Genomic DNA, 24,555 nt, shown 5'->3' with positions numbered 1-24,555 from the left:
ATACTGAGTGCGTGCACAAGAAAGAAAAAAAAAGATCTCACTGGCTGTTTTCACTCAATTTAGCACAGAACTATAAGAAATGTTTAAGGAACAATGTGCCTCTTCCAAGAAAAAAAAACGGGTGCCATTACCACAGAAGACAAAACACTATAAACACGACAATACACTTACCGCATAAAGCGCAAGAATGGCAAGCTGGTTATATGGACGGCCATTCTTGGGAGCTATCTGCTGAGCCTTCAGGTACCAGCTGTAAAGAGAAAAAAAAAAGACACTGTGAGAGCCACAAAAAACACTACAACCATTGTAGTTCACAAACAAACCAGAGAGATGAATACCCCAAAGCCAAAGCACATAATGAAGGCCAGTTCTAATAACTGTAATGTGTATATTTGTCACTTCCGAAAATTTGAAGACCACCTCAGAAAGCATTAACTTATTACGAGTGCTAGTGTCATCTGCAAGTTATGTGAAATATCCAAGTGGCACTTACTGCAAAATGCACTTTCTTGGTCCACCCCCCCTCCTCTTTTTCATGCCTGTATCATGCTCAAGTTCACCATGAACTCTATCCGTGTAATACAATTCTCCGTCCCCAATTATGTAATGCTCGATGAGCCTTCCAGTGTATGTGAATGATAACAATGATGATGATGAGTCCATTCAACAATTCTGCCTTGTGCACATCCTTCTCCTCCCTCAACGATGCCCAACTTTCTTACACACACTAAACCAGTGTTTGAAAAACAACACTACTTGCCTGCGTGCCTTGCCGTAGTTGGTGGTACCCATAGCCTGCTCCCGGTACCGTGCCAGGTCCCCAAGGCAGATGTAGATCTTCTGCACTGAGATGAGCACCAGCCTGACCGAGTCTGGGAGGGATCGGCCGCCAGCGGCACCTGTCCCACCTGACGAGGGGGAGGACCCCGTCCCCAGCGAGCCACACAGTTCAGGCTCAAGGAACTGGTTCAGGCTGAAACCATACGTCTCCTGGAACTTGTCCAGGAGGTTCTCATAGAAGATGGTGCCCTGGGGAGGGAGAAAACACACTGCAGCCGCGCTAGCACTGACTGGCAGGAACGTTGGAACATGTTTGATGATGCTAACTGCTGCTGTCTCTAAAGGCACAAAGCTGTGCAAAAAAACCTGATCACGCACCAGCTACAATTCTAGTCCTAGGTACTGAGCTTAAGCAAACATGGCAGCAAGCGTCATTTCGTGATGTCACAGAACACCACAATCCAGGAGTCATCACCTTAAGCACAGGCTTGCAACTAACAATTTCAACTGTTGGCTACTGAGCAGACCTTATATTTCATCACTGCACTCTAGCTTGAACTGTTGACTGCATGCTCACTGAGCCCTTGATTATAGCACATCCTCCCTTCATCCTTCATACCACGTCTGCCAAAAAAATTGCTGAGGGCACTTAAGTCTGCTTACGTGCAGGAATGCGAAAGCATAAAAGTTTCTATAACGTGGGTTTTTTCCCACCGCGCCTGTAGCCATTGCGTTTTTTTTAATTGTCCAACTCTTTACTTCTATTTTATTTAGTTATTTCCAGTGTTATTTTTCAACGTTTTTATCTTTATTTCAACTAATTACTAATTAAAGACTAATTACTAAAAAAACATTACTTAGTAATTGCTAAGAGTATATGGGTTATAGCAATTATGCCATTGATGACATCATAGTGTGACAGATTTCGCGGACGGAGGGACAACGATGAGCCATTAAAGGCTATCGCCTTAAAAGCACCCGAAACCCCACAATAGAGGCCCCCATTTGTTCACCTCAGAGGTTCCCATTCTGCTTAGTACTGCTGATGTGGTGGTGCATGCAATACTCTTGATGCCTGACCAATCATTGGTCACCAAAATGAACTTTTCTTAAAGGGGATCTCAAACACCTTTCGAGGAGTGCACACCAACTCGCTCAATCACTGCACTGTGCTGTCACGAAAACTTGAGCTAAATAATACACCTCTACACGAAACACAGGACCCACAATCATGCAATAAGTTGGCGAGCCCATCCCGGCGAGTTTTTCACGCTCGCAGCCTTCTCTGTCACTCGCACCTGCATATACAAGTTTAGAGGTGGCTATTAGCTCGATTCTTTCAAACGTCAAGCGGCTACCATGGCCGCAGCCAATAAGCCGCATAGCTCCGACGGGTCAGGAAGCTCGGCTCCCAAGGGTGGGGCCGGGGGACGAGCGCCAACCTTCCAGCGTGCATAAAGTGGCGAATGGAGACAGAAAGGTGCGAAGACGCTGAAGTTCAAATTTTGACTACAGATAACTCAGCTTCTAAAAAGCGCATTTAAAAATTCTTGCTGGCATGCTTTAACATCCCAAGCATAATGCAACTTCATTAGAGCCCCTTTCAGAGCCCCTTTAAACTCTCTTTTCACAATGCACACATGTACATACTTATCTGCCCTCTTTAAACAAACAAAAAACCCCGTAAACAAACACGCCTTCTTTTCAATGATGGAATAGCAGCAGATATCTCCGTGCACCAGAATCAGTAAAGAGCAGCGACTAACTGAAACATAGGAAAAGTACACCCAGAGTATTCCAAGGGCTGCCTTGTAAGATTCTGTAAAGCCAGCCAAAGCTAAGTTCCTCCTTACCTCATCAACCAGGTTGAGAAGCTGCATTTTGGCCTCTTCCTGAAAGTCGGGACACTCATCCATGACACGACGGAATGTCTCGATTCCCTGGTAGAATGCGGACTTCCACAGGCAGTTCTCTATGTTCCGCTCGGCACAGTACCTCGGGTCGGCTAGGATCACATTTTCGTACCGGAGCTGTAGCTTCCACCTGTGGCAGTGAAACACACGAAGCAGCTTTCAGCTTTTGTGATCCCACCCACACTACCAGGAGCAACGGACACACAAATGCCTCCATCTTCTAAGCCTGGAATGCCCAAAAGTGGACTTGTGCAAGATTAGAGAAGACAAACCCCTTAAAACCACAGCAAACTTTGAAGCAAAACTCTAGCACTGCCCATCCTTGGCTACTAAAACTTTGCTAAAAAAAAAAAAAGGTGGTGAGTAGCAGCGTTCCCGAAAAGAAAAGTCATGGGAATTCGAAATGTCTAACAGCTTACGGAAGCAATCTGAAAATATGGCATGTTTTTATGGCTAAAATTTTTGTGGTGCAGGCACCTTCACGCAAAGCAAAAGCTTCAAGCATCTTTTGTTTGCCGTGAACGTGACAGAGAGTGGCGGCAAGGACGAATCGCTGGTAAAGCGAGAGGCCGCCCTCCAACGAGCGCCGCCACGTTGCCTGAATGTGGAGCTATTCTTGGCTAAAGTGCCCCCAGGGGAGCGCATGTATGCCATTCGCAAAATCGGGTGGAGCGATCTCCGCCAGAGCTACGCGCTCCGTTTGTGATCCAACGGAGCGCTCGCAATCTGCCACTGGAATTCAACATTTGACATCACTTGCACTGCCTAGAAGCTAGCTCAAGTGCCTACAAGTGGGAGGTCCCCACTGTGACTGATTCTTGCTCCATGACCGATTCTTATGCAGTAAGAGGAAGATGTGAGTAGCATGTCTCCGCGGAAGGCTTACCTGCAGTGTCCCATTGCTTTTGTGTCAATGTTCTGGATCCCTTTGGAAAGATATGTGGCGAGTTCTCGCTCCAAAAGAGCTGCATCATGCATGTTCTTCTCCACAAGTGGCTTTACCCGGCTGCACCACAGGTTTGAAAAGAAAACAGTAAAATTATGCTGCTGGGATTCAACACAAGGTGAATTTCCCAACTCCAATGAAAAAAAAAAAATAAAGCACAGAACTAGAAATTCTCTGTCACAATGAATCAAAATGCTAGCTAGCACAGCACCTTCAATAGCCCCCACAACTTTCATCTATATGAAATGTTACTGCAAGCTGCAATCAGTAACACAAATGAGAATGAGGCCTGCTATCGTGCTCCAGAGAGTGCAGTTTTATTGGTAGTACCGATCGAAATGCCATCTCATAGTCAGTGTTACTGATTAGAGCAGGGCAAAAGCATGCAATGCTGCATCCTGCTTTTACCTTTTGACGAAGTCTGGACAGCATGCTAGGTCATGTGATGAAGGCTCATTAAATATGCATACAAAACTGGAGTCAAAACTGAAGCTTTTCAACAATGAAATCTGGTGGCACGTACCACTTTGGAGACATGATCAGTGAATTTTGGACACGCCCTTTTCATAGACATGCTCTCAAACTTAATCAAATAAATGATCAACTCTTGTACGAAACACTTGATATCAGTTTACTACTTTATTTGCATGCAGCTTGCTAAGTTCAAGATTGCCTCAAACATGGTGCGATGCCTATGAGGCAGGCCCTGTAAGCCGGAGAACGTGGGCCAGGTTCTCTCCAAGTCCTCGTCCCAATTCGCATCAGTGGTGTCCCGCTATCCACGACGTCGGCAATGACATCTTCGTCTGCAAGCTCTTCCGCAGTCTCAATGTCACAGTCCGCGAAGAAAAGTACCTTATGGTTGCCCCATCACAAATAGCACCAGGAAATTCGGACAACTGGTTCTACGTATCAGGGTCCGCAACAGCTTCGTCGAGATCACCTGACAAAGAACTTGCTGTGTCTTCTCCGGAAATGCAAAGACCAGAATGTTAGAAGTAGTTTTGTATAGTTTGATTTTTGATGTCATTCCACGGCCCCCTCAGCATGAACAGGGTGCCTAAGAGGTTGCTCTGCAGGTCTCTTCCAGTCTTCAGATTCTGCAGGAGCCGTTCAATCAGACATTTTCTACAACCAAACTTCACAGCATGGATTATCCACTGGGCTGAAGCACCAACATAGTGGTCGGAAGCAAGAAGCGAAGTGCAATGTTGCTGAAACTAGCACTGCAGCGGTGGGCACAGCCGTTTCCTATGATGAGGCAGACACCGCAATCTTGGCATCAGGTCGTCATTCCAAGATTTCAGCTACTTGGCAAAAAGTCTGCAGGTCATTCACTCTCTTCAATTGGACCTGAGGTAATCGGAACTGAAAGTGCATTCTACAAGCATCGCAGAGACTTGCCCATAGACCACGGTATCATAAAAGCTTCGTTCGATTCAGAACTGGTTCCCAGCACCAATTCTGAAAAAATGCCGCTGGTGCCGGCCAGGTGCCGCGTGGTGCAGTTCCAGTTCTGTGGTGCAGGTGCAAAGCGTGAGCAGCGCCACACCTCACTGGTGCAGCAATATTCAATTGGGGGCGCACGCAAAGGCCTTGTTGTCTGCTCGCCGCAGCTCGTGGCCTTGTTCGTTGTGCTGTCAGTTCTTGCGGTGCGTCTGTTTTTGTGCCTTGTGAGACCATGGACGAAAACATCACCGAAGTCATTTTTATGGAGTTTCTGGAGTCCTCCGACAGTGAGGATGAGGAAGCCGATGCAGTGCTTTCCTTCGCAGAAATGCAGTTGGTTTGGACAGACCGCAACCGAATTTCCAATTACTATGAAAGCGTTGTAGCTAGATATTTCAGCTTTGGATTCGTGAGACTATTAAGGTGGTCACGAGATATGTTTCAGGAACTTTTCAGTGCGCTTCGAGGCATCTGCGCATTTTCCGACACCTCGAGGAGGGCGCCCACAAATCTCCGCCGAGAAGCCATGCATCACTGCCCTCAGCTACCTAGGCACGCAGTACAGCATGTATAGGATTGTCGACATGCTCGATGTGTCCGAGTCATCAGTTTCGCTGTGCCTGAAAAGAGTTCTGGACTTCCTATTCGACATCAGTGGAGCTGTCATCGTGTGGGCAGCACAGTTGTTGCCCCGCCTGAAAAAAAACATTGTTTGAACTCGCGCATGTATATAAGCGGCCTGTCACAACGCTTCGCAGCTAAAAGTCGGAAGAGTACGTCGTGTTAAGTAGATTTCTCCGCCATTCTCACGGAAAATGACGCCGGATCTGTCAACGACGGGGAAAACTTCTGTAAGTTGTCCATCGATATTGACGAGCATTGCGATCGTCGGCTGCAAACGTCGCCTGCTAAGGCCGTCAACACGTGCACAACTTTCCTGCACCTCTTTCGCAGACGGTGCGAAGATTCCTTGCACCAAGCGACACCACGGCTGCACCCAAATCAATCATGGACAGTGGTGCAGGGGGCGCTGTGAATCGAGGTCTTTGGTGCAGCTCACCGTGAACCAGTGCCGGCAGTGCAGAGAATCACGGTTGAATCAAACAAAGCTAAAAGCTTTCAAGGTAGGCTTCAGAAGGCGACTTGTTTAGCAGCTCCTAGTAAACCTCTGCATGCAGCAGTGGCTGCGCATTCTACAAGCATCGCAGAGACTTGCTTTTTTCTGCCAGGTCTCTCCTCCGCTTTAGCCCGAAAGTCAGCCTTGCTCTTCAAAGTGCTGCTCAGCGTGCTTTTAGGAATCTTGTAAGCTGCGGTGACTTCAGATTTCTTCACGCCTCAGTCAACTCACCTGATAATTTCCAGTTCCATAGAAAAGGGGAGGTTCTGCAGTTTCGTGGCTACCAATGCACGCACACAGAGACAATGAAAACCATGCAAAATTGCCGATGCTAGCACGATGCACTGTAAGTGCGGAATGTGTGATAACGTAGGCACAACTAGCGCAACGCCCTAAAAACGCATATAGTCGAACCCGGATACAACGAATTCTAAGAGGATCGGAAAATAGTTCGACATAGCGAAATTCGATATACAGATAGAGGCTTAAGCTGCACTCGAAATCATGACAAATTGTGGCTTACCGATCGAAGAGTCATGAGCCGCAAAGTCCAGGCACACAACGTGAAAGCACTCTTATTTCACGGAAAAAAAATCGCTGATTTTCGACTGCTGTTTGCTGAGTAATGAAGTTGAAAACGCTAGTCTCGATCTTCTTGGAGACTGTCCAGGTGCGACAGCCCAGTAACTTCCATTTTGCTGCAACAACACCGAATGAGGCTGAACACTGACACCAGTTCAGCGGTTGTGCACGGGCGCATTTCTTCTGAAACACAGTTGTCCTCGTTGTCGCTGGAATCGCCTTCTTGGGCGCCAGCTATTCCGGCCACAATCTCCTCAGCAGCGAGGCAAGCTACAGCCTGAACTTCGCTATCGGCATTGATGAAATCCTCAACGGTGAGTTCCAATGTGATGACGCGTGAAAAATGGGACAATTCGCGAAACGCATCCTCCAGGCATTCATCGTCGTCATCCAAAGCTTCAGGAAATTGATCTCCAGCCACTTCAAGGCCTGCCTTACCAAAACAGCGGCTATCGTGGCCCATTTTACATCGTTCCAAACACCGGTAATCATCTGGATGGCGCCAAGCAGGTCCATCTTGATATCAGTTCCCATGCAGCGACTTACGAGGAGCTGCTGAACAAGTCACCTTCTGAAGCCTACTTTGAAAGCCTTTACGATACCCTGGTCCATGGGCTGCAGTCTCGCTGCGGTGTTTGGTGGGAGAAACTTCAGTGTTTTGAAGCTTGCAAGTCGTTTGATGGGACGAGCAGTTATCTAACAGAAGGCATACTTGGCAGCCCGACCTGCCCAACTCGGTGTCCCAAGCCTGCAGCCATTCAACAAAATTGGTTTGTCATCCAGCCACAGCGGACAGGAAGCTGCTTGAAATTCTTGAAGCAGCGTGCTGACGTGCTTTTTCTGATAACAAACGGACGCAGCTTGCACGAGCCATCTATATTAGCCGCAAGCAGAACCGTCAAACGCACTTTGCTCATTTTCCTGCCGTGACATGAGCTCCAAAGGAGGTCGAGTGCCCTATTCGGACATTTACAAAAGAGATTAGTCTCGTTTGCACTGAAGACTTCGGCAGGAGAAAACTTTGCAGAGATCTTCGGACACTTCTCTGAAAGCTACTGCTGCATTTCCTGGCTGCTGACAGCCCAACTTTCGCCTGAAATAGCTTTTCCCTGAATGCCATGGTGGTGTTTAAGCCGTTGCAGCCACTCAGTGCCACCGAGAAAGTTATCTTTGCCAAAAGCCGTGGCAAACCATTCGGAGGAGGAGGAGGAAGAAGAGGAAAGGCAGGGAGGTTAACCTGAAGTATAATCGGTTTGCTACCCTACATGGGGGGAAAGGGGTGAGGGGATATAGAATGGAAGAGAAAGGAGAGTCACAGTCTATCGTGCAACAAACCATTTGGCCTTCTCCATTAACATGGGGCCATCCACAGGGATGTTTTTTGCTCGGACTTCGAGAAACCACGCATACAGCACCTTCTCAACTTTGTCGAAAGCAGTAGGGCGCACACGACAAGCTCACGAGCGACTTTACTCACCTGCTTTGAGCGTGATGTCCTGCTTGTTTTTTAACAGCGTACTTAGAGTGCTCCGTGGAATGTCGAATGAGTGTGCCATGGAGAACTTTTTTTTGTCATTCTCGATGCTCCGGATCACTTCGAGCTTTGTTCCGAAGTCCAGATTCTTTCTTTTTTTACATCCGTAGATGCCATAGCTCACTAGATGACAGCAGCCATACACGGTACAATCGGCGCGTTGAAACAAAGATACGCACAAGAAAAATGAGACAGCCCCGCACTGGCCGATGGAGCCGACTGGCGTCAGTCGAATAAAGGAGTCAGCAGAGTAAGCCAAGGAATGACAAAGGCACAAAGAGAAATGAAGGAGAGAGGGGGAGAAAACTCAGTGGAAATGTGCCATTGGTGCTAGCTGTGCCAGTCGTGGGGCGCTTCAGGCGCAAACACCGCTTGGCTCTTTCCAGTTCTCTCTCTCGTCTTCCTCACCAATGAGGAGCCACTGCCCTCGTGACCGGTTTGATCAGTTTTCTCTCTCTCTCTTTCCCGAGGAAATATGGCTTGCAAATGTCGCCGCTCGCCTCCGTGCCGTGCATTGTGTGACTGGAGATGCGAGTGTCTTCGGGGAAAGTACACCTTCCAGGGGCCCAGCGCGGCATTCGAAATATCGAACGGCTGGAGAAACTGGAGCTCGACATATACTACGCAACTGTCCTATACTTTTACATAGTATTTTCTGTTCAATATAGCCAATAATTCAAAATATGCGGGTTCAATATATCCAGGTTCGACTGTATTCTGGTTGGCTGGCTGCATGCCTGCTGCCACGTCATAGAAAATCCACGTCATAATTGGTCTGTGCTCTACATAGCACCAATAGCACCAGCAGGTCCATGCCGAAAAGCTAACCTCCGGAGATGTGCTGAGGGAAAGCCAGCTTCTTGAGTCAACAGGTGTTGTCCGAAGTTCAATAGGACCTGTGGGGAAGCTAATCCCTCGAATGTGCCAAGGGAAAGAAAGCTTCTTGATTCACCCACTGTTCCCCGAAGCTCGAACTATCGGACGTGACAGTCAATTTTTGTACGACATAGCCGTACATTTTCCTATACATCGACGTAGTAGCTTTACGGTGCTCAGGAATTGCTTGATATAAAGGATAATTCAATCTAACCGAGTTCAATATAATCAGGTTCAACTATAATGCTGATTTCAGAAACAATTGCATTTTATTTCACATACAGCCGCACCACACAAGTCCTAGCCTTTAGCCTTTAGGTATTGGTTACCAAATAAGAGGGAATGATGGCCATAGCACACATGTCCCTTTAACAAGCTATGTAATATAATTGTTTACAGTACCTTTTTACACCATAACAAGAAGCATTTCAAATAGCTGGTCATGCAAAACAGCAGCAGCACACACAAAATAAAAACTGCTTACCTTCGGCTGTACACGTCTGATGAAGGTGAAATCAGCTGGTCCCCATGATACACTGGTGACAACCCGTGAGCAGGCAGAAGGCCCGAAAATGGCCCTGCAGGCACAGCAGCTGGATATGGCGGCGTCACTACTGGAGATGACACCACGGGCGGCGATGCCTCAAACTGGCATGTGAAACTGGATTCCGGTGTTATCGGCACTGCTGTTCTGCTGTACACAGTGTCCACTGGAACAGGCGGTAGTGGCTTCACAGCAATGAGAGGCTTATCTTGGCCCGCGCTACATGGGGGAGCAGAGACAGCACTCCTCTCTTCACAATGCTCAGAGGAAACACCGGGAGAGCTAACAAGGCTTACGTTGCCCGGGATGCGGATGAGTCCACCTTTGGCTGCTGACGATGCTGCCATAAAGTTCTCGGAAGATGTAGGTCTATTTCGTTTCTGGAAACGGGGAGGGAGCTGGGACTCGTGGGTCTTTGGTGGCGAGGTTTTCTGGACGGAAGTGGCTTCGTTCTTGCGATTCTTCCGACGCACCTCCATTAGCGTCGAGTGACAGCTGGGTGAGTTGCCGCTGGCCCCACTCCTCGGGTTGTCAGCCTTTTGACTGAGCATGCGCCGTTGTCGCCGTTGCTGTTCTTCTTCTTCCACGACAGCCGCACTCCAATCCTTGACGAAAGGAGTAGGCAGCAGGCCATTGTGAGTGTGTGCCGCCGATCCACGGTCCCTTTCCTCCTCAGAGAGAGACCCACGACGAAGCTTGTTGATGTACCGGGGCGTTAAGAAATACGAATCTGGGGAAGAGCTCTGGTAGCTGTCATTCCTTTCTTGTTTTGGTACACTGCTATTTTTGACCGTGTTCTCTTGGCTGCAAGTCCCTGGGCGTACAGAAGATTCTACTATGAGCTCCCCACTCCAGTCTTCCTCTGGGGTTGCATTGCCGTCCGAGCGATGCCCACCTGTTGAGAGCCCATTCATAGCCGAGCTTGCTGGTTTTTCTTCTTCCCTTGGCTTACTTCTCCTCTTTTTCATTTTCTTTTTCACACCTCTTCGACGCATGTCCTGTTCAATTTCATCAGCATCATCAGAGCCACTCTGTCTTGTTGCACTTTCTGAGAAGCTGCTCCTTAGATGAGGTGACGATGTTCGTCTTGGTCGGCCTGCAGTCCTTGCAGGCGCTCCTTGTTGTGGCCTCTCGAGATTTGTTTGACGCTCGCTGGAGTTCCAGTTCTCTTGGCCCCGAGTCTCCAGAAAGGGGCCGCTCCTCCTCCCACTTCCCCTACCCCGTCTCCCACCCCTGGAAAAAGACCTATCAGACTTCATTTCACTGTCCTTCAGTGCATTCAATGTGCTGCCGGCCCCCCCAGGACCACAAGGTTCGTGGGTGATGATTTGCTGCTTCGAAGCTGGTCTATTCATCTCAGGAGACTTCACCATCTCCCTGGTGTGCTCCGTGCAATTTTCCGGCGCTTTCATTTCTACCTGCTTAGGATGTCTCTCCTTCCATCGTGGTTCAGGGGGAGGCTGTGTTTTCTTCGCACCATTTTCAACATTCTTATCTGCCACTTCAATGGCCACAGTCTTCTCGCTTTCAGTGGGAAAGGGCTTGGCCGAAGATGGAGGACCCCTCGAGTCCACCACAACTGTTTCACGTCGCCCTTCAAATGGAGGAGGTGGACGCTCCGATGATGGTTTGACCTGCCTTGGCATGTAAACAGGCTGGTCAGGACGCTTTGCACGACTTCCTGCCCACTTCCCATTGGCACCATCCTTCAGGGAGAGGTCCTTGAGGGCCGGCACAGGATCCTGCTGTTCCTTGGTGTCGGCAACCACTGGGGAAGCATCGGCTTTGCAGCTTCCACTGTTCTTCTGGGGAAGCCCCATGCCTGGCCGGTAGATGGCCATCTCGGGCTTCGACCTCCTGCCTTCACGTTTGCCATTGCCATCCCTCTCAGGGGCAGCATCTGCACAACATAAGCATGAGTTATGATAAGGAATGCAACGACTATACCTCTTTGGCTTAGAGGGATGGTGAAAGGGGATATCAATGAAACAGTCAGCGAGGCAAGACTGATGGGTTACTATTCTGGAAAACTGCCAGCACTTTTTATGCACCAAAAAGGTAAACACTTAGCTGAGAAAATCGAAAAAAATCTCCCTATACACAGGTGTCGTTGCGTCACTTTATAAGTATGTGCAACCAGCAACTCTGACTTTGTGTTCCTTTGAGATATTATAAGTCTTAAATGTTTCAGCATTCAAAGCACATTATGCAAGGAACCACATGTAAAAGTGCTTCTTGCAGTTACCACATAGAGCTGAGCACCATAATTCAGAAGGTTCAGAAGAAAAGTTCGGCCATAACAAAAATAAGGTTGATATAGTAACCTTACAAATGGTACTAATGGATTCAACGTGCACCAATGGGTTGCAGTGCAGTAAGAACAGACCTAAAAAAATGCGGACAGCATCTGAGAGCACCTAAACAACCATGAGAACACCACATATGCACCACAAATTCATGTTGCGTAACAAGCAATGCAGTGAATTACCTGTGATTTCGCATGATCACCTATAGGTTTTAACAAAATGGGACAAAGAAACTTTTGTAATCCCTTAGTAAACAATAAGTAAGGCACTAACACAAAATCACAAGTTAAATTTATCCCTTGTTTTTTCCCAGAAAACAATCGCAAACATTATTTGCTTTGAAATGACATATTCTTACCATGCATTTATCATAACGATGTCAACGATGTTAACTCTCTCATATTTGTGAGTTTCAGTGCATTCTTTTCCATTGTGCACTTTCCCACCCTTCACTGCATTGAATAAATGGTGTTTTCAGGCCAAAATTCTCAGGTGGTAAAACCAGACACTTCCAACCCTGCACCTTGTAGCTTGCTGCCTCAAGGGTATAACACAATAGCATTGATCGGTTAATGCACATACGTGCAGAATCGATCATTCTCGACTTTATACCCACAGAACGCGGGGACACCCCATTCCACTCCTGGTGCAGTGGTGCAGCGGTTAAGCGATGCACCACTGCTCCAGCAGGTGGGGCTTGCAAGACCAAGGTTGCTCTTCCCGAGCAACCTCTAACGAGCGATCACGAATTGGTCGCCACATGACACCTAGGTTGCTCGCCTGAGGTCTCTTCACTCAAGCCGCCACTGGCACCAGTTTTTCCCCTGAACAGGACCCTTAACTCTATTTCTTTGGAACACGGAAAAAATGTTTGCGTAATACATAAAAGCTACCAGTAGCTGGAGTCATGTTATTTATAGGCACTGCTCATGCAGAACAGCTCTAAATTTGATTACCATGAAGGAACACTCATGGCACCAACAATGAACACAGTTTTCAGAATAATCCACTGCACACATTTGTAGGTTTTTTTCTTCTATGCTCATGCATTAAAATATGAAAGTACAGTGCAGTAGCGCTATTCTTTGTTCCTTCACTTGTCTTGAAATCTTATCAGTTCATGAGAGCATACAAAGGAAGTGGCCTTCAGTTGTGAGCGCTCTAAACAGTACTTTATATCAGGCTCTCGTGTGCAAAGCACTACTGCCAGCCCTTCTGCCTCCTTCAACCTTACATCTAATATTGAAGAAAACATGAGTCTCCTTCCCTTATTTTGTACCCTGAACAATTGAAACTTATAAGTAAAACTACTAGCTTATGCAATGCATAAAAACATTTCACTTTCTGCCCTTTTATAACTAATTTCGAAAATGTCCTTCCTGTATAAACATGCTTCAGAACGTGCAGCTACTGAAAGATAATTATAACCTCTACACTGGTACACAATGGCTTACATAAAATCACAACCCCTACAATGGTTACAAATATTTACAATTTTGTTGTTTTGCATACTAAAGGCACCTCCAATTACGAAACTATAAATATGTAGAGTTTCTTAGGTGCAAATTAGAGAACACATTTAACTGCATATGGCTGCCATCCCTTAAATATCTAACCCTAATTTTTTTATTTTGGAAATGGTACCAAAATGGTCATTTAGCACCTATGCTGCCACCTGTGTTTTGGATGAGCCCTGCTTGCCTAAACTGGACAAAGAATGCCAGAAAAAGCATGGCAAGCTGGACTCGTCAGGAGCCAGAAATGATAGTCTCCTTACGATGAGCCTGGCACGTCCAAGTCCACTAGGGGATATATCTTGTTGCTCACAGCCCAAAACTACAACCTTAGCAACCAAATGATGATGTCATTCCTGCAGGGAGGACGATGGCACAGACATAAAATATTGCACAGCTTCCACAACAGCTACAGATGCCTTGCAAGTTGCATCAAGGCTGCAGTGACAGAGCATCAGGCATAGCTTCTATGGCGCAGGTTAAAGGCATGTGGCGACAAGATCAGGCAAGCATGCAGATTTTCACTGCGCACGTGTCTCCAACAGGGCAGCAATTATGACGGTGCAAATTACCAATCTTTTTTTATGCGCTACCAAGATTTATTGTACACTAGTGCAGTCCCTAGATGCGTTCTTGTAAAATCTACGCATGCAGATTTAAGGCAAATGATTTCCAAGGAGCTGCACCTATAATCACTACAAGACGAAATCCAGAGGTGCTTGGGTAGGCATAGTACAGTTATGCTTGTAAAGTTTAAGTTCCAGCTGTATCCTTTCTAAAAGTCCAATAAGACATCCACTAGTAACTGTGAAACATCCAAGGCAGGCATTATGCACCCTTTGCAAATCTCTGGAAGTCAGCTCCTCTGCACAGCACAAATCCCTTCGCCATGGTGGTAAAACTGGTTATGGGGGAAAAGATAGGGTGCAGCAATGGAGACATCTATTGTCAGACTGATGCTGCACACCTTTCCTGCATGCTTCTGCCTTTTGCTGCTTTTGTGACAAAGGAATTAAGCGCCCAAGCCGTTGCTTGGGAGTTTGACTTGGGAGTGTGCGCAGAACATAAAACATGGAATAGTAGTCTTTAGTGCTGCATGCACCTTCTCCCCAAGGGGTTTTTGCTACGCAGGAAATCTGACTTAGAATTTTGCAATGGGTCTATACCCTGTAATACAAAACAAAAGAAAACTCATTTAAATCATATGCATGAAAGAGCCCATCATACTATTTGTTTATGTGTCGTGTTCGGCTTTATGGCAAATAAGCAGCTAACACCCCAGTCACACGGGCACCGCAAAGGCCTTTGAGAATCGGGTACTTATATCCAAAGGCGTAATGAGTGCAGCTACACGGCACAAATGTTGCGCCTTTGCTGCTGAGGGCCTTGGAGGCGAAGGCGCCCGTCAGAGACCTTTGGAGCCTAAAGGCGCGGCCTTTGAGAACCTGCGATCGCAGTTTCACCCAACGTCAGAAAGTAAAAGCAATAAAAAAATAGATACAGCCAACAATGTTTGAAAACATCTTTTTTAAATACGAAAGGTGTGTTTGGCTTTGCTTTTTGTACGGCTGTTTATATTTTATGCCCAGATTTCAAAATAGTGAAAGTGTTGCAGCGACACCGAGTGCCCCTGGTGGCCAAGGCAATACACAAGACCTGCTGCTGCTGATGAGAGTAGCTGTTGCAGTTCTTTCAAGGAAGCAGTTAGAATGAAAAAATTGTCTGAGCTCAACAAATGAACAGAATACACCACTTTAATCTAAACACTCACTTCAGCCGCCTCGAGCACAGGACCGGGTGCTAAGCCTGAAAGGCAGTTTCACCTTTGGGCTGCACCGTGTAGCTGCGTCACTGCTCCTTTAAGCTTTCACTCCTTTGGTGAAAAATGGTGCCTTTGCTGGCAAGGCTTTAGAGGAATGCCGTGTGACAGGGGTATAAGGCTATCATGTGCCAAAAACAGGGCTCGAAAAATCTCACTTTAGTGCTGACAAACTGCTGGTTTTTAAAATGTTGGTTTGCTCGTAACATTTCCTCTTTCAACAACCCACAGTAAGCCTACTATAGCATTTTCTCCTGAAAGAAAGTTGAGTGGAAAGGAGTCTTCGTTGTAAAGTGCTTTTTTCTTTGTTTGACTTTTCTGCATGAAAATAAAATGCAATTCATTGTAATCACTCTATCATGTAGTTCATGAAGAGGCTTTCCTTGTTTCATGAGAATGAATTTTGGTGTAAGGTGGGCCTCTGTGAAGGCATGAAATAACTTCAATGCCAACAGCTCCCCAATATGTTAAAGGGGCCCCGAAACACATTTTCAGTGCATTGTTTTGACTGTTGGTTGCACAGAATGAGTTATAGTGATGCTATTAGCATCAGTCGTACCACATACACTGTGGTTTTTGTCGTACCACATACACTGTGGTTTTTAATATTTTAATTAGCTCGCAAAAACAAATTCGTGGCGCTGACGGTGTCACCATACAGTGGCGCTTTTTCAGCAGCGGATATGACATTACTTAGTGGGAGCTTGATGATTGGACAAAGAGTAAATATACTGCAAATTGTGTTAATAACTAGAGATACGTTTTGTGAAGTTTTTGTGTTTTATATTACATTAACAAAACCAACTTTTTTGCCCTAGATAAAAACACTGTAAAGCAAGTAACACAAATATACATCACCAGAGGTTTTGGCTACTTTTTGCATCCAAGGAATTTGCGCCTCTCTGTAAACATCCTACGACCTAGCACTCAACACTTATGGCTACTCTCTATGTATCTGAGAGCGGCTTTGTGGAATTGATCCGATCGAGCCATTACACTCTATAAGCATTTGTTTCGGTCCCAAGGAAGGATGCATTCGTTTCACATTTAGCAGGCAGTGCGCATCGTCAGCTTGTGGAGAATCACCGGGCGGCGGCACCAGGTGGCAACACGTTCCCGTCAACAGCGCGCGTTCCTTGCTCGCCATGACCAACCAGCGCACTAGGAGCGACGGGCAATGGTTGGCGGTAAGCAGTAGCGGTACATGCTATGCTAAATGTGTCTGTTATCTTGCGCAGGCTGTCACACCGTCACAGTATCTTGCGCTCGAGTTCGGATCCATAAGTAAGGGAACGCCACTGATCAGTGTTCCCTTCTGCGCCGTCGACGTGACAATGAAGCATCGCTGGGTCAGCTGGGTGTTTACACGGTTGTTGTAACCATGCAAACAGCGCTGCCAACATTGGCATGAACAAGTTACAGAGAACAGGCAACCATGGAGTGCAAACTTCCGCCACATGCTCAGATAGGCCCTTCTGATTGGTTGCACTAAGTGTCGTCATTGGGAGAGTGAAATGGGAATGAGAAGCTGTGCGAAAATCGAGTTGAGGGCAGCATTTTGTTTGCTTGTATTTTGAAATTTCTCCGCTGAAGAACACCCGTTCCTATGCATTGATTCTCGTAATTCTTTTTGAGTCAGCATCAGTGTGACATAAAGAACCCATCTGAAGTGTAACCGGCATCCGTTCAAGCGGTGTTTCGCAGCCCTTTTAAACATGGCTCCGCTTTAAAATCTGCCCTTTTATAGTGAATAGTTCACCCCTTATTCTCCAGGTGTCTTTCACAGTAGCCTCTGGTGGAATCGGAGCGCCTACTTATCGACTCGCACGTTTTTTTCAACTTATCTCGGACACAAAACTGAGAAAACTTCTGCATAAGACATTTTGAGGCTCAATCATCACCAACAAAGTGGAATCGACTTGTGCGTCTATATATGCATATATAACCTGCACAAGAAAATTTGAGGAACGGTTGATAAGGTGCGTGCGCACAAGCCTTTCGTTATTTCATCCGGATGAAATCACACTTCGCTCAGTACAGTTGACGGTTCATATCAGCCTATGCCTTGTGCGGGACAACGGCCTCTCCCGTATCGCTCCCATTCATATTCATGGCGAAATGTACAGGAAAGACAGGAAGCGCAAGTTTTGCGCGCAAAATACGCTGTAACTACAGCTTGACGCTGATAATAGCAGGCTGCTGAACTGCCAACAAAGACAGGTTCCATGCAACAAAATCTGCATGTTCCACTGCGCCCAAGGTATCGATCACAATATACAGGTAGCTCTTGTTGTAAGGTCACGTAAAAGTAGTCGAAACAGAACGTCAAGATGAATAAGCGGCACAACCGCACGCTACAGATCGCCATCACAGATCACCATGTTGACAAAGGAAAACAACGCCTCGCGACCGAACACAAGCGCATGCGTTCAATTCAACGCTACTGCAAAAGCTTCCAAAATATGGCGTCTATGAAAGCAAAAGAGTAATACACAAAGTGGTAAAGCTCGAATGCGCGACGCAACTTGAAAGGTAGCTGCACGCCGCGGCAAGTTCAACGCACGGAGCAGTGCGCAGAGATCGAAATGCAATTTGCATCCCCAAGAACGCGCACAGCACGAAAGAGGTTTGCTGCATCAGTGATCATTAACGGGGGTGTTTTAAACTAAGCATTACTTATGCCTCGGGCGCAAGAGATGACAAGGTACAGGACGATTTTGTTTACTGCGTCTCCAAGACGAGCAGTGTTTACTAACAAAACTCGTATAGAAACGGCGCGCTAACACCGCGCTCGAAGAAGCACAAATTATTGCGTTCTCGGCATTCTCCATACCTTCATGACTATGTTCCATCGCCTGTCGCTTGGAAGCACAGCTTCGGTCCATGTGCGAAACCTTTTGTATGTTTCGAGGTGCTTTGGACATTCTATCCGCCATTTCTCTAATCAAAGGAGGAAGGGAACGAGAGAGAGGGGGGGGGGGGGGTCAAAGGAGATTTCCGACGCCTGGTGTTGGTTCTTCTATTTAACACACAAAAGTACAAATAAGAACAAAGTGTAATAACTTAAATAATTACACGCAGTCAGATGTTTTTATTATAATACAAATTTTTGATGATTTTGTGAGTTTTGTAGCGTTTATTCTTTTGTTGGTTGTGACAGCGCCTTCTTTATAAAGTTTTATGAAGGAAGCGCTGGTTGTGAAGAAAAAAAAAACAATATGGCTGCTCCCAAAAAGTACGTTGCTTTTTCGTTAGCTGCAACTAGCAGAAACTCGAAGCTCTCGAACTCCTCGTTCACTTTACCTCAGCATATAAAGCTCATGGATACCTAAAATAAAGATTTCGTTTTTTTTTTTCTTTTCGAGACGCAGTGGTAGCGCAAAGCTTGACGCATGTTCAACTCGCGGTTCACGTCTCCGGTACTTGGGTGCCTCTCCGATCCGCTTCGTACGAGTTTCGTTTTACACTTTGGCGCTGCGCTTTTAATGCGTCTTTGCTTACAATGCGTGTCAAGTGGCTCAACGAGCAGAGCCCTGCTGAACTCTCCTTTCCTCTAGATTTGTGTAAACTAGTTGGTGTTTGAGAATGTTCGCTGTAATTCGAGTTTTTGTTGTAACTGAATATTTGCCGACATTTAAGTGCAGTGTGAAAATTTTATGTGCGTGATGAAGCAGTCACATATTAACACATATTTCTCCAGGTATGGGCTTATCTTGCCGAAAAAAAGCAACAAGCCTGCGCTTTCCTCAAGCAGCGTTTTCGGGGAAGACAGTGACGATGAGGTTAGTGATGCACCCAGTGTGGGTATGTGCCATCTTTTGTTAGGCTAACAACAACAACAACAACATATCTGTGTAGGGGTACTGAGTTATAGGGCAGCTGACTACGATTTCTTTGTTTTGTTTCCCAGTCATGTCCAGGAAAGAGGTGCTGTGCTAACTGTAATGTGGCTTTTAACTATATAGTAGAGGCTACACTGTGTTTTGCCTGCCAATTAGTTGCAAAGGTGCTGTATTTCCGATGACAATCCTGGTTGTTCAAGAGTTGAGAGTCTGTCGGCTTACAGTAAGTTGATTAAAGTGTTGCCTGTGTCAGGTATTGCACGTATGCCTCATCTGCTTTATTCCATTTGCAGCATGACAAAGCGACCATCGAGCGATCAATGCGGAAAGAGTCAATGCGCAACCTCAAGAAAATTCAGGTATTCAGCTAGTTTTGGGAATTTAAAGTGAAACTGGCTTTTGCGGTTAACTGCTGTTTTCTCTGCATTGTGACTATTCACTGTCTTGTTCTCGAACTATAATGTTTCTGAGAGCTTACAAGCACCTGTGGTTCTGACAAGTGCCCAACACATCAAATTGCACATTATGACTGAGCTTGAGTAGTCTTGGGCACAGTTGGATATGTGTTGGTATGCCTGCTGTAGTGAATATGGGATCTGGTGCCACTTGTAAATGTTATGAGCCTGCATACCGATACTGATGGCCTTGAGTGTTTGAACACCGTCATTTGGTGCACTCCAGAAATTTAAGTGTGCTGGTAAATTTGATGGCTCTGCTTTGTTGATGTGGCCGTTCCGTCATTTTTTAGCTCTTGCGGTTCTCAGAATTGCTGAGACAAAAGAGACTTATGCCAAGTAATGTTGGCATGATTTTGTATCTGGCCCCATTCAAAAAATAAAAACTGTATAGCTTTGATGCCAGTTTTATACCTTTTTGCACTACTTGTTCTTCAATCTACAGACACAGCTTGTGCTCCAGAAAGCGATGGCGGAAGACCCGTCAGTGTTTGAATACGATGAAGTTTATGATGAGTTGAAGAAAACGAAGGAAGATAAGAAACAAGAAGTTGGAAAGGACAGGAAGGTATGCATATTAAAGGCCATTTTTCAAGATTTTTTATCTTCTTTATTGCTTGGCTTGCTTGTTTCATGGTGTCCTCATGGGTGTTCCTAGTATCAAGCAGTGTTTTTGATGGAGAATGTCTTGTTTTACAGTACAGTACCTATGGAGGAACTGGGCAAGGGGGTGGTTGTGTACAAAGGTGCAGTAAATGTCTCATTCACGATAGACATCTATACTGTGTCGTGAAAGAAGAGATGATGGAACGGGTGAGAAGGCCACAGTGGTGAAGGGCTCTGGAATAATTTCAGCCAATGGGGGTTCTTTAATGTGCACTGATGTTGCACATTAAACTTAACATAACATAACACAGGCATTTTTGCATTTCACCTCCTCCTAAATTCGGTCGGGCCCAGCAGCTGAATTCCGTAGTCATTGAGCCTTCACAATCAAGTCTTCCCACATGAAAGGCAGCTTAAAACTGCATGACATAACTTTTCTCCTTTTCGTTCTTTTTTTTTTCTGAACCTCGCTAGTGTTTTTGACGGAGGAAGTGTTGCAATACTTTTGGAGGAGCCAGTGTGGCAGCCATGTGACCGTTTTTCTTCCTCTGGCTTCCCTGCATACAGCCGCGGTACATCGAGCAGCTGCTCAAGTCTGCTGAGAACCGCAAGCGTGAAAGTGACCGTCGGATGCAACGCAAAATCCAGAAGGAGCGCGAGACTGAAGGCGAGGCCTTCGGAGACAAAGAGGCTTACGTAACGTCGGCCTACAAGCGCAAGATGCTGGAGTTTCAAGAAGAAGAAGAGCGTGAAATGCGGCGGGACCAGATAGACCGTGAGTCTCTTTGTCTGCTGCCTAACCACTTAAAGTGTCGGGTGTGTAGGAGCGAACCTGCATAGCATGTCGAGGTACGAAGTTCAGGCAAGCAAAAGATCGTGTTTTGCTGCCAAGATCATATTTACTTATGTGAGAGCTACTCTTTTTTTTTTTTTCCGGAGCCTGGACAGGGTGCAGCTTTTAGATGAGGCAGGCGTGGGGCCGCGTGTTAAAACCAGGTGCTGCACCTTAACTGCTGCCTCTAACGTTGTTACAACTGAGGGCTCATTACGTAGAGATTTGTTCACTAATGTTCATCACTGTCACATGACGAGCAGATGTCATTTGTGTCCTTCCAAAAAATATTGCCTGGTGGTGTTCGATATTCTGGTCACTTTGAAGCTATTCACGATTGTGTCAACTGACACCAAGCACTACGCAGTAACATTCTGGCTCTCAGCAGCTAACTAACATTAGACATCGTTGGTGCATATCGCTACAGTGACACAAATAATTTTCAAGAGCTAATCCACGGTGTCAATGACATCTAACTAAACCCACAGTCCTAGCACGTGCCATCCTTTTTTCCATTCTTTTTCTTTTTTTTCCTGGAGTGGAAGTTCAAACCGGTTACGCACCGGACTGAAGGAGGAGCACAGTTGCAGGACCTCTTTTTAGAAGTTTAGCAGTGGCATTGAACATAATGCAGTTGAGCTTCTCTCCGTGGCGCCAAGTCTCACTAAGCTGTCTACTATATAGCACATGTTCTACACTGATGCAACAGCCTATATTTTCTCGCTCTCCTATATTTCAGCTTTACAAGTGGCATGTTAAAGTTCTCACTTGTGAATTTGTCTCGGCATTGAGAATAGTGGAAGGAGCTATGAGGTGCATAGGAGAAAAATGCTGCCCTACAATATTAAAATAAAGTTCTAACCATTTGTAATTACACTGTAATACCCCTGTCACACGGGCATCTCGAAGGCCCTCGAACCACTAGTCTATCAACTCAAAGGCCACTGAGTGCTGCTACACAGGCAGTTTCAGTGACCATCAAGTCAGTAGTCTATCAAGTCAGCGGAGCAGCGTGGAACTCTATATAGAGATTTCGAAGGCCTTTGAGCATTGCCCAAGGTGCTACCGTTGCTTCGAGTGGTGCCAGCATGCACTTTCGACATTGTTCACGGTACAAAAGCATGAACAAACATTATTCTCTCAAAATTTAATGCAAGCAGCAAAATATTAGTCTGTACAATTATTTAAAAGTTGTATCGGTGTAGTTTAAAGTGCAATAATTTTATAATCTCCATCGCAGAAGACTGAAATGGCAGCGGATGTCCAGGGGTATCAGTGTTGCCAGAGCGTTACAAAACTGCAGCAGCAAATCGTACAAAAGGCAGTGTCTTTGAAGACAACGCAAATGGTTTTTAGTAATAATGAAAACCTCCTATGCCTCCAAAAAAGTGTATTTCAGCATTTAGTTTAGATCTGTAAATATATATTTGTTATTTGTGCAATACTGAAAGTAGCGATTGTGGTGCCAGACAAGCTTGGTGTGAGAGACGGGAACAATTTCAATGGCTATTGCGATTAGCCATATAGCAGCAACACAATTCCTTCGAGTTCAATAGCAATTGAGAATCTAGAAGTCTGTCGACTCGATGGCAATTAAAACTGGCCGTGCGACAGAGGTATTAGTGTAGCATTATCTACTTCAATGGCTGCTTAAAAATTGTAGAGGATATTAGACTTTTTATGTTTACAGTGGCAAGACATTTACCCTATTAGGAACTGACAACTGAGTGAGGAAATTATAATCTTCTTTTTTTCTTTTTGCAAATCTCGCAGAAATGATGGACGTCACACGACAGAAGGACCTGAGCGGGTTCTATCGCCATTTGCTAAAGCAAGAGGTTGGAGAGGAGAAGATTCCACTGAACACTGACAAGCCTATGGATGTGCCAGAGAACAAAGAGCCCCAGCCATCTTCCAGCAGCTTTAAGGAGCCTGCAAAATCTCACCATCGTTCACAGGAAAGTTGTACAGGATCATCACCAACCTCATCTGATCAGCACGACAGGGACAGCACAGACAGTGATCGCAGTGTGCCACAAAGTTCTGCCAAAAGCTCCGGTAGCAAAAATGCATCAAGACAAGACAGAAAAAATTACAGAATGAGAAAGGCTAGTGAGCCTTCTGAAGACGAAGCCACACCAGTTGCTAAACCTTCAACAACAAATGAGAATGTAGACAGGGACCTTGACGCAGACAGTGACTTTGAAGTGGACTCTGAAGACTCCTCCAGTGAAGAAGAAAGTTGTCAGGCCAGGGAAGAGAAGAGAAAAGTGTCTAAAGGGACTAAAGAGAAAGACAGCGGCAAACCGATTAAGGAGGAAGAGATGGAAGCAAGTGACACGGATGAAAAGCATCCGGCAGAGCAGCCTCCTGCAAAAGTCATCCAGAAAGACTGGAAGCTCCTTTTCCAGAAGAGGACAGTCGGGGAAAAGCTCGAAGCGGCAACAGCACGCTACTTCGAGCGCAAAGCAGAAATGGATGCCTACAGGTCAGCGCATGGCAGTGTCCAGTAGGAGAAATGGTGTGTCCGTCTTCCTCTTCCAGTTCATGCTCTGCCAGTGTGTGTCCAAATGTTTTCCTGCAGCAGTGCCGTGGTGAGAAGTGGCAGAACTTCTAAAGCAGCGTCATATGCATATGCACATCAGTGACAGTGCGCCATCTTAAATAAATGTACAGCTGGCCAAACAAAGTTTTCACAACGTGAAAGTGGTGAAGAGTCTAATCTTGTAGTGCAGAAACACTGCGAGTTATTGAGGGCTCCATTCCACCATTCCAGCTTTATTGGTCATGTGCAACACTCATCTCATTTTTAGGGTGTGTCTGGAGCTACAAGAAAACTTGGCTTTTCTTTGTAGCATTTTTTTTGTGCATGTGAACTCGGAAATTGAATACCACATTTACTTGCGTAATTTGCACACTTCTTTTTCTTTAAACCAAGTCTTCAAAAAAAGGGGGTGCACAAATTACGTGGAGATTTTGTGAACGTGTCCTAAAAAGTCCACAAAGGTCATAACATGCAATATATACCGTATATTGCTGCTTATAGCATGTCAGACCCCCAACTCGCACTCTTCGGTGGCCAAAAAAAGTTGACTCCAAATGTGCACATGTGCAACTCGAAGCAATAAACGCACGATGATACAATTGCAAAGCCAGCAGTCAGAGGCAAATGGAGAGAAGGTGATAAAACAGCGCCCTGTGGTGCGGCCCGGCTGACTAGCAGCAAACCGAACAGCAAATGTTTCAGTAGTTTCGGTTTCCGGCACACACCGGAGGTTACTCGAAGTTTGTTCTTGCAACTGTTCTTCCGGGAAACTGACCACCAGCACAAGCAATTCCAGTAAGCTGTGTGAAATTCATCCCCTTGGCACTCGCACCTTTCAGCGCTAATGCGGCCATGCCGGTTTTAATAATAATAATAATTGGTTTTTGAGGAAAAG

General features: G+C 46.0%; 2 protein-coding genes across 5 annotated transcripts in view; one reads left to right on the top strand and one right to left on the bottom strand.

Moving 5' to 3' along the window:
* LOC144120943 (telomerase-binding protein EST1A-like) overlaps positions 1–18,337 on the bottom strand; it is an 89,820-nt gene extending 71,483 nt beyond the window's left edge. For all 4 annotated transcript variants that reach the window (XM_077653766.1, XM_077653768.1, XM_077653769.1 and 1 more), the window contains exons 1-6: positions 18,214–18,337; positions 9,682–11,641; positions 3,580–3,699; positions 2,634–2,823; positions 761–1,029; positions 172–250 (exon numbers count right to left, since the gene is read on the bottom strand). In XM_077653766.1, the coding sequence (XP_077509892.1) occupies positions 172–250; positions 761–1,029; positions 2,634–2,823; positions 3,580–3,699; positions 9,682–11,641; positions 18,214–18,316 (2,721 nt within the window). In that variant the 5' untranslated portion in view covers positions 18,317–18,337. The remainder of the gene's footprint in view (positions 1–171; positions 251–760; positions 1,030–2,633; positions 2,824–3,579; positions 3,700–9,681; positions 11,642–18,213) is intronic.
* Positions 18,338–18,543: 206 nt separating this feature from the next.
* LOC144120942 (uncharacterized) overlaps positions 18,544–24,555 on the top strand; it is a 7,408-nt gene continuing 1,396 nt past the window's right edge. Inside the window, exons 1-6 of the mRNA XM_077653765.1 lie at positions 18,544–18,615; positions 19,081–19,162; positions 19,516–19,581; positions 20,123–20,245; positions 20,851–21,058; positions 22,889–24,518. Of these exons, the coding sequence (XP_077509891.1) occupies positions 18,599–18,615; positions 19,081–19,162; positions 19,516–19,581; positions 20,123–20,245; positions 20,851–21,058; positions 22,889–23,628 (1,236 nt within the window). The 5' untranslated portion in view covers positions 18,544–18,598 and the 3' untranslated portion in view covers positions 23,629–24,518. The remainder of the gene's footprint in view (positions 18,616–19,080; positions 19,163–19,515; positions 19,582–20,122; positions 20,246–20,850; positions 21,059–22,888; positions 24,519–24,555) is intronic.

The sequence above is a fragment of the Amblyomma americanum genome, chromosome 2, assembly GCF_052857255.1.
Source record: "Amblyomma americanum isolate KBUSLIRL-KWMA chromosome 2, ASM5285725v1, whole genome shotgun sequence".
Classification (NCBI taxonomy): domain Eukaryota; kingdom Metazoa; phylum Arthropoda; class Arachnida; order Ixodida; family Ixodidae; genus Amblyomma; species Amblyomma americanum.
This window is presented reverse-complemented; position numbering and strand designations above follow the sequence as displayed.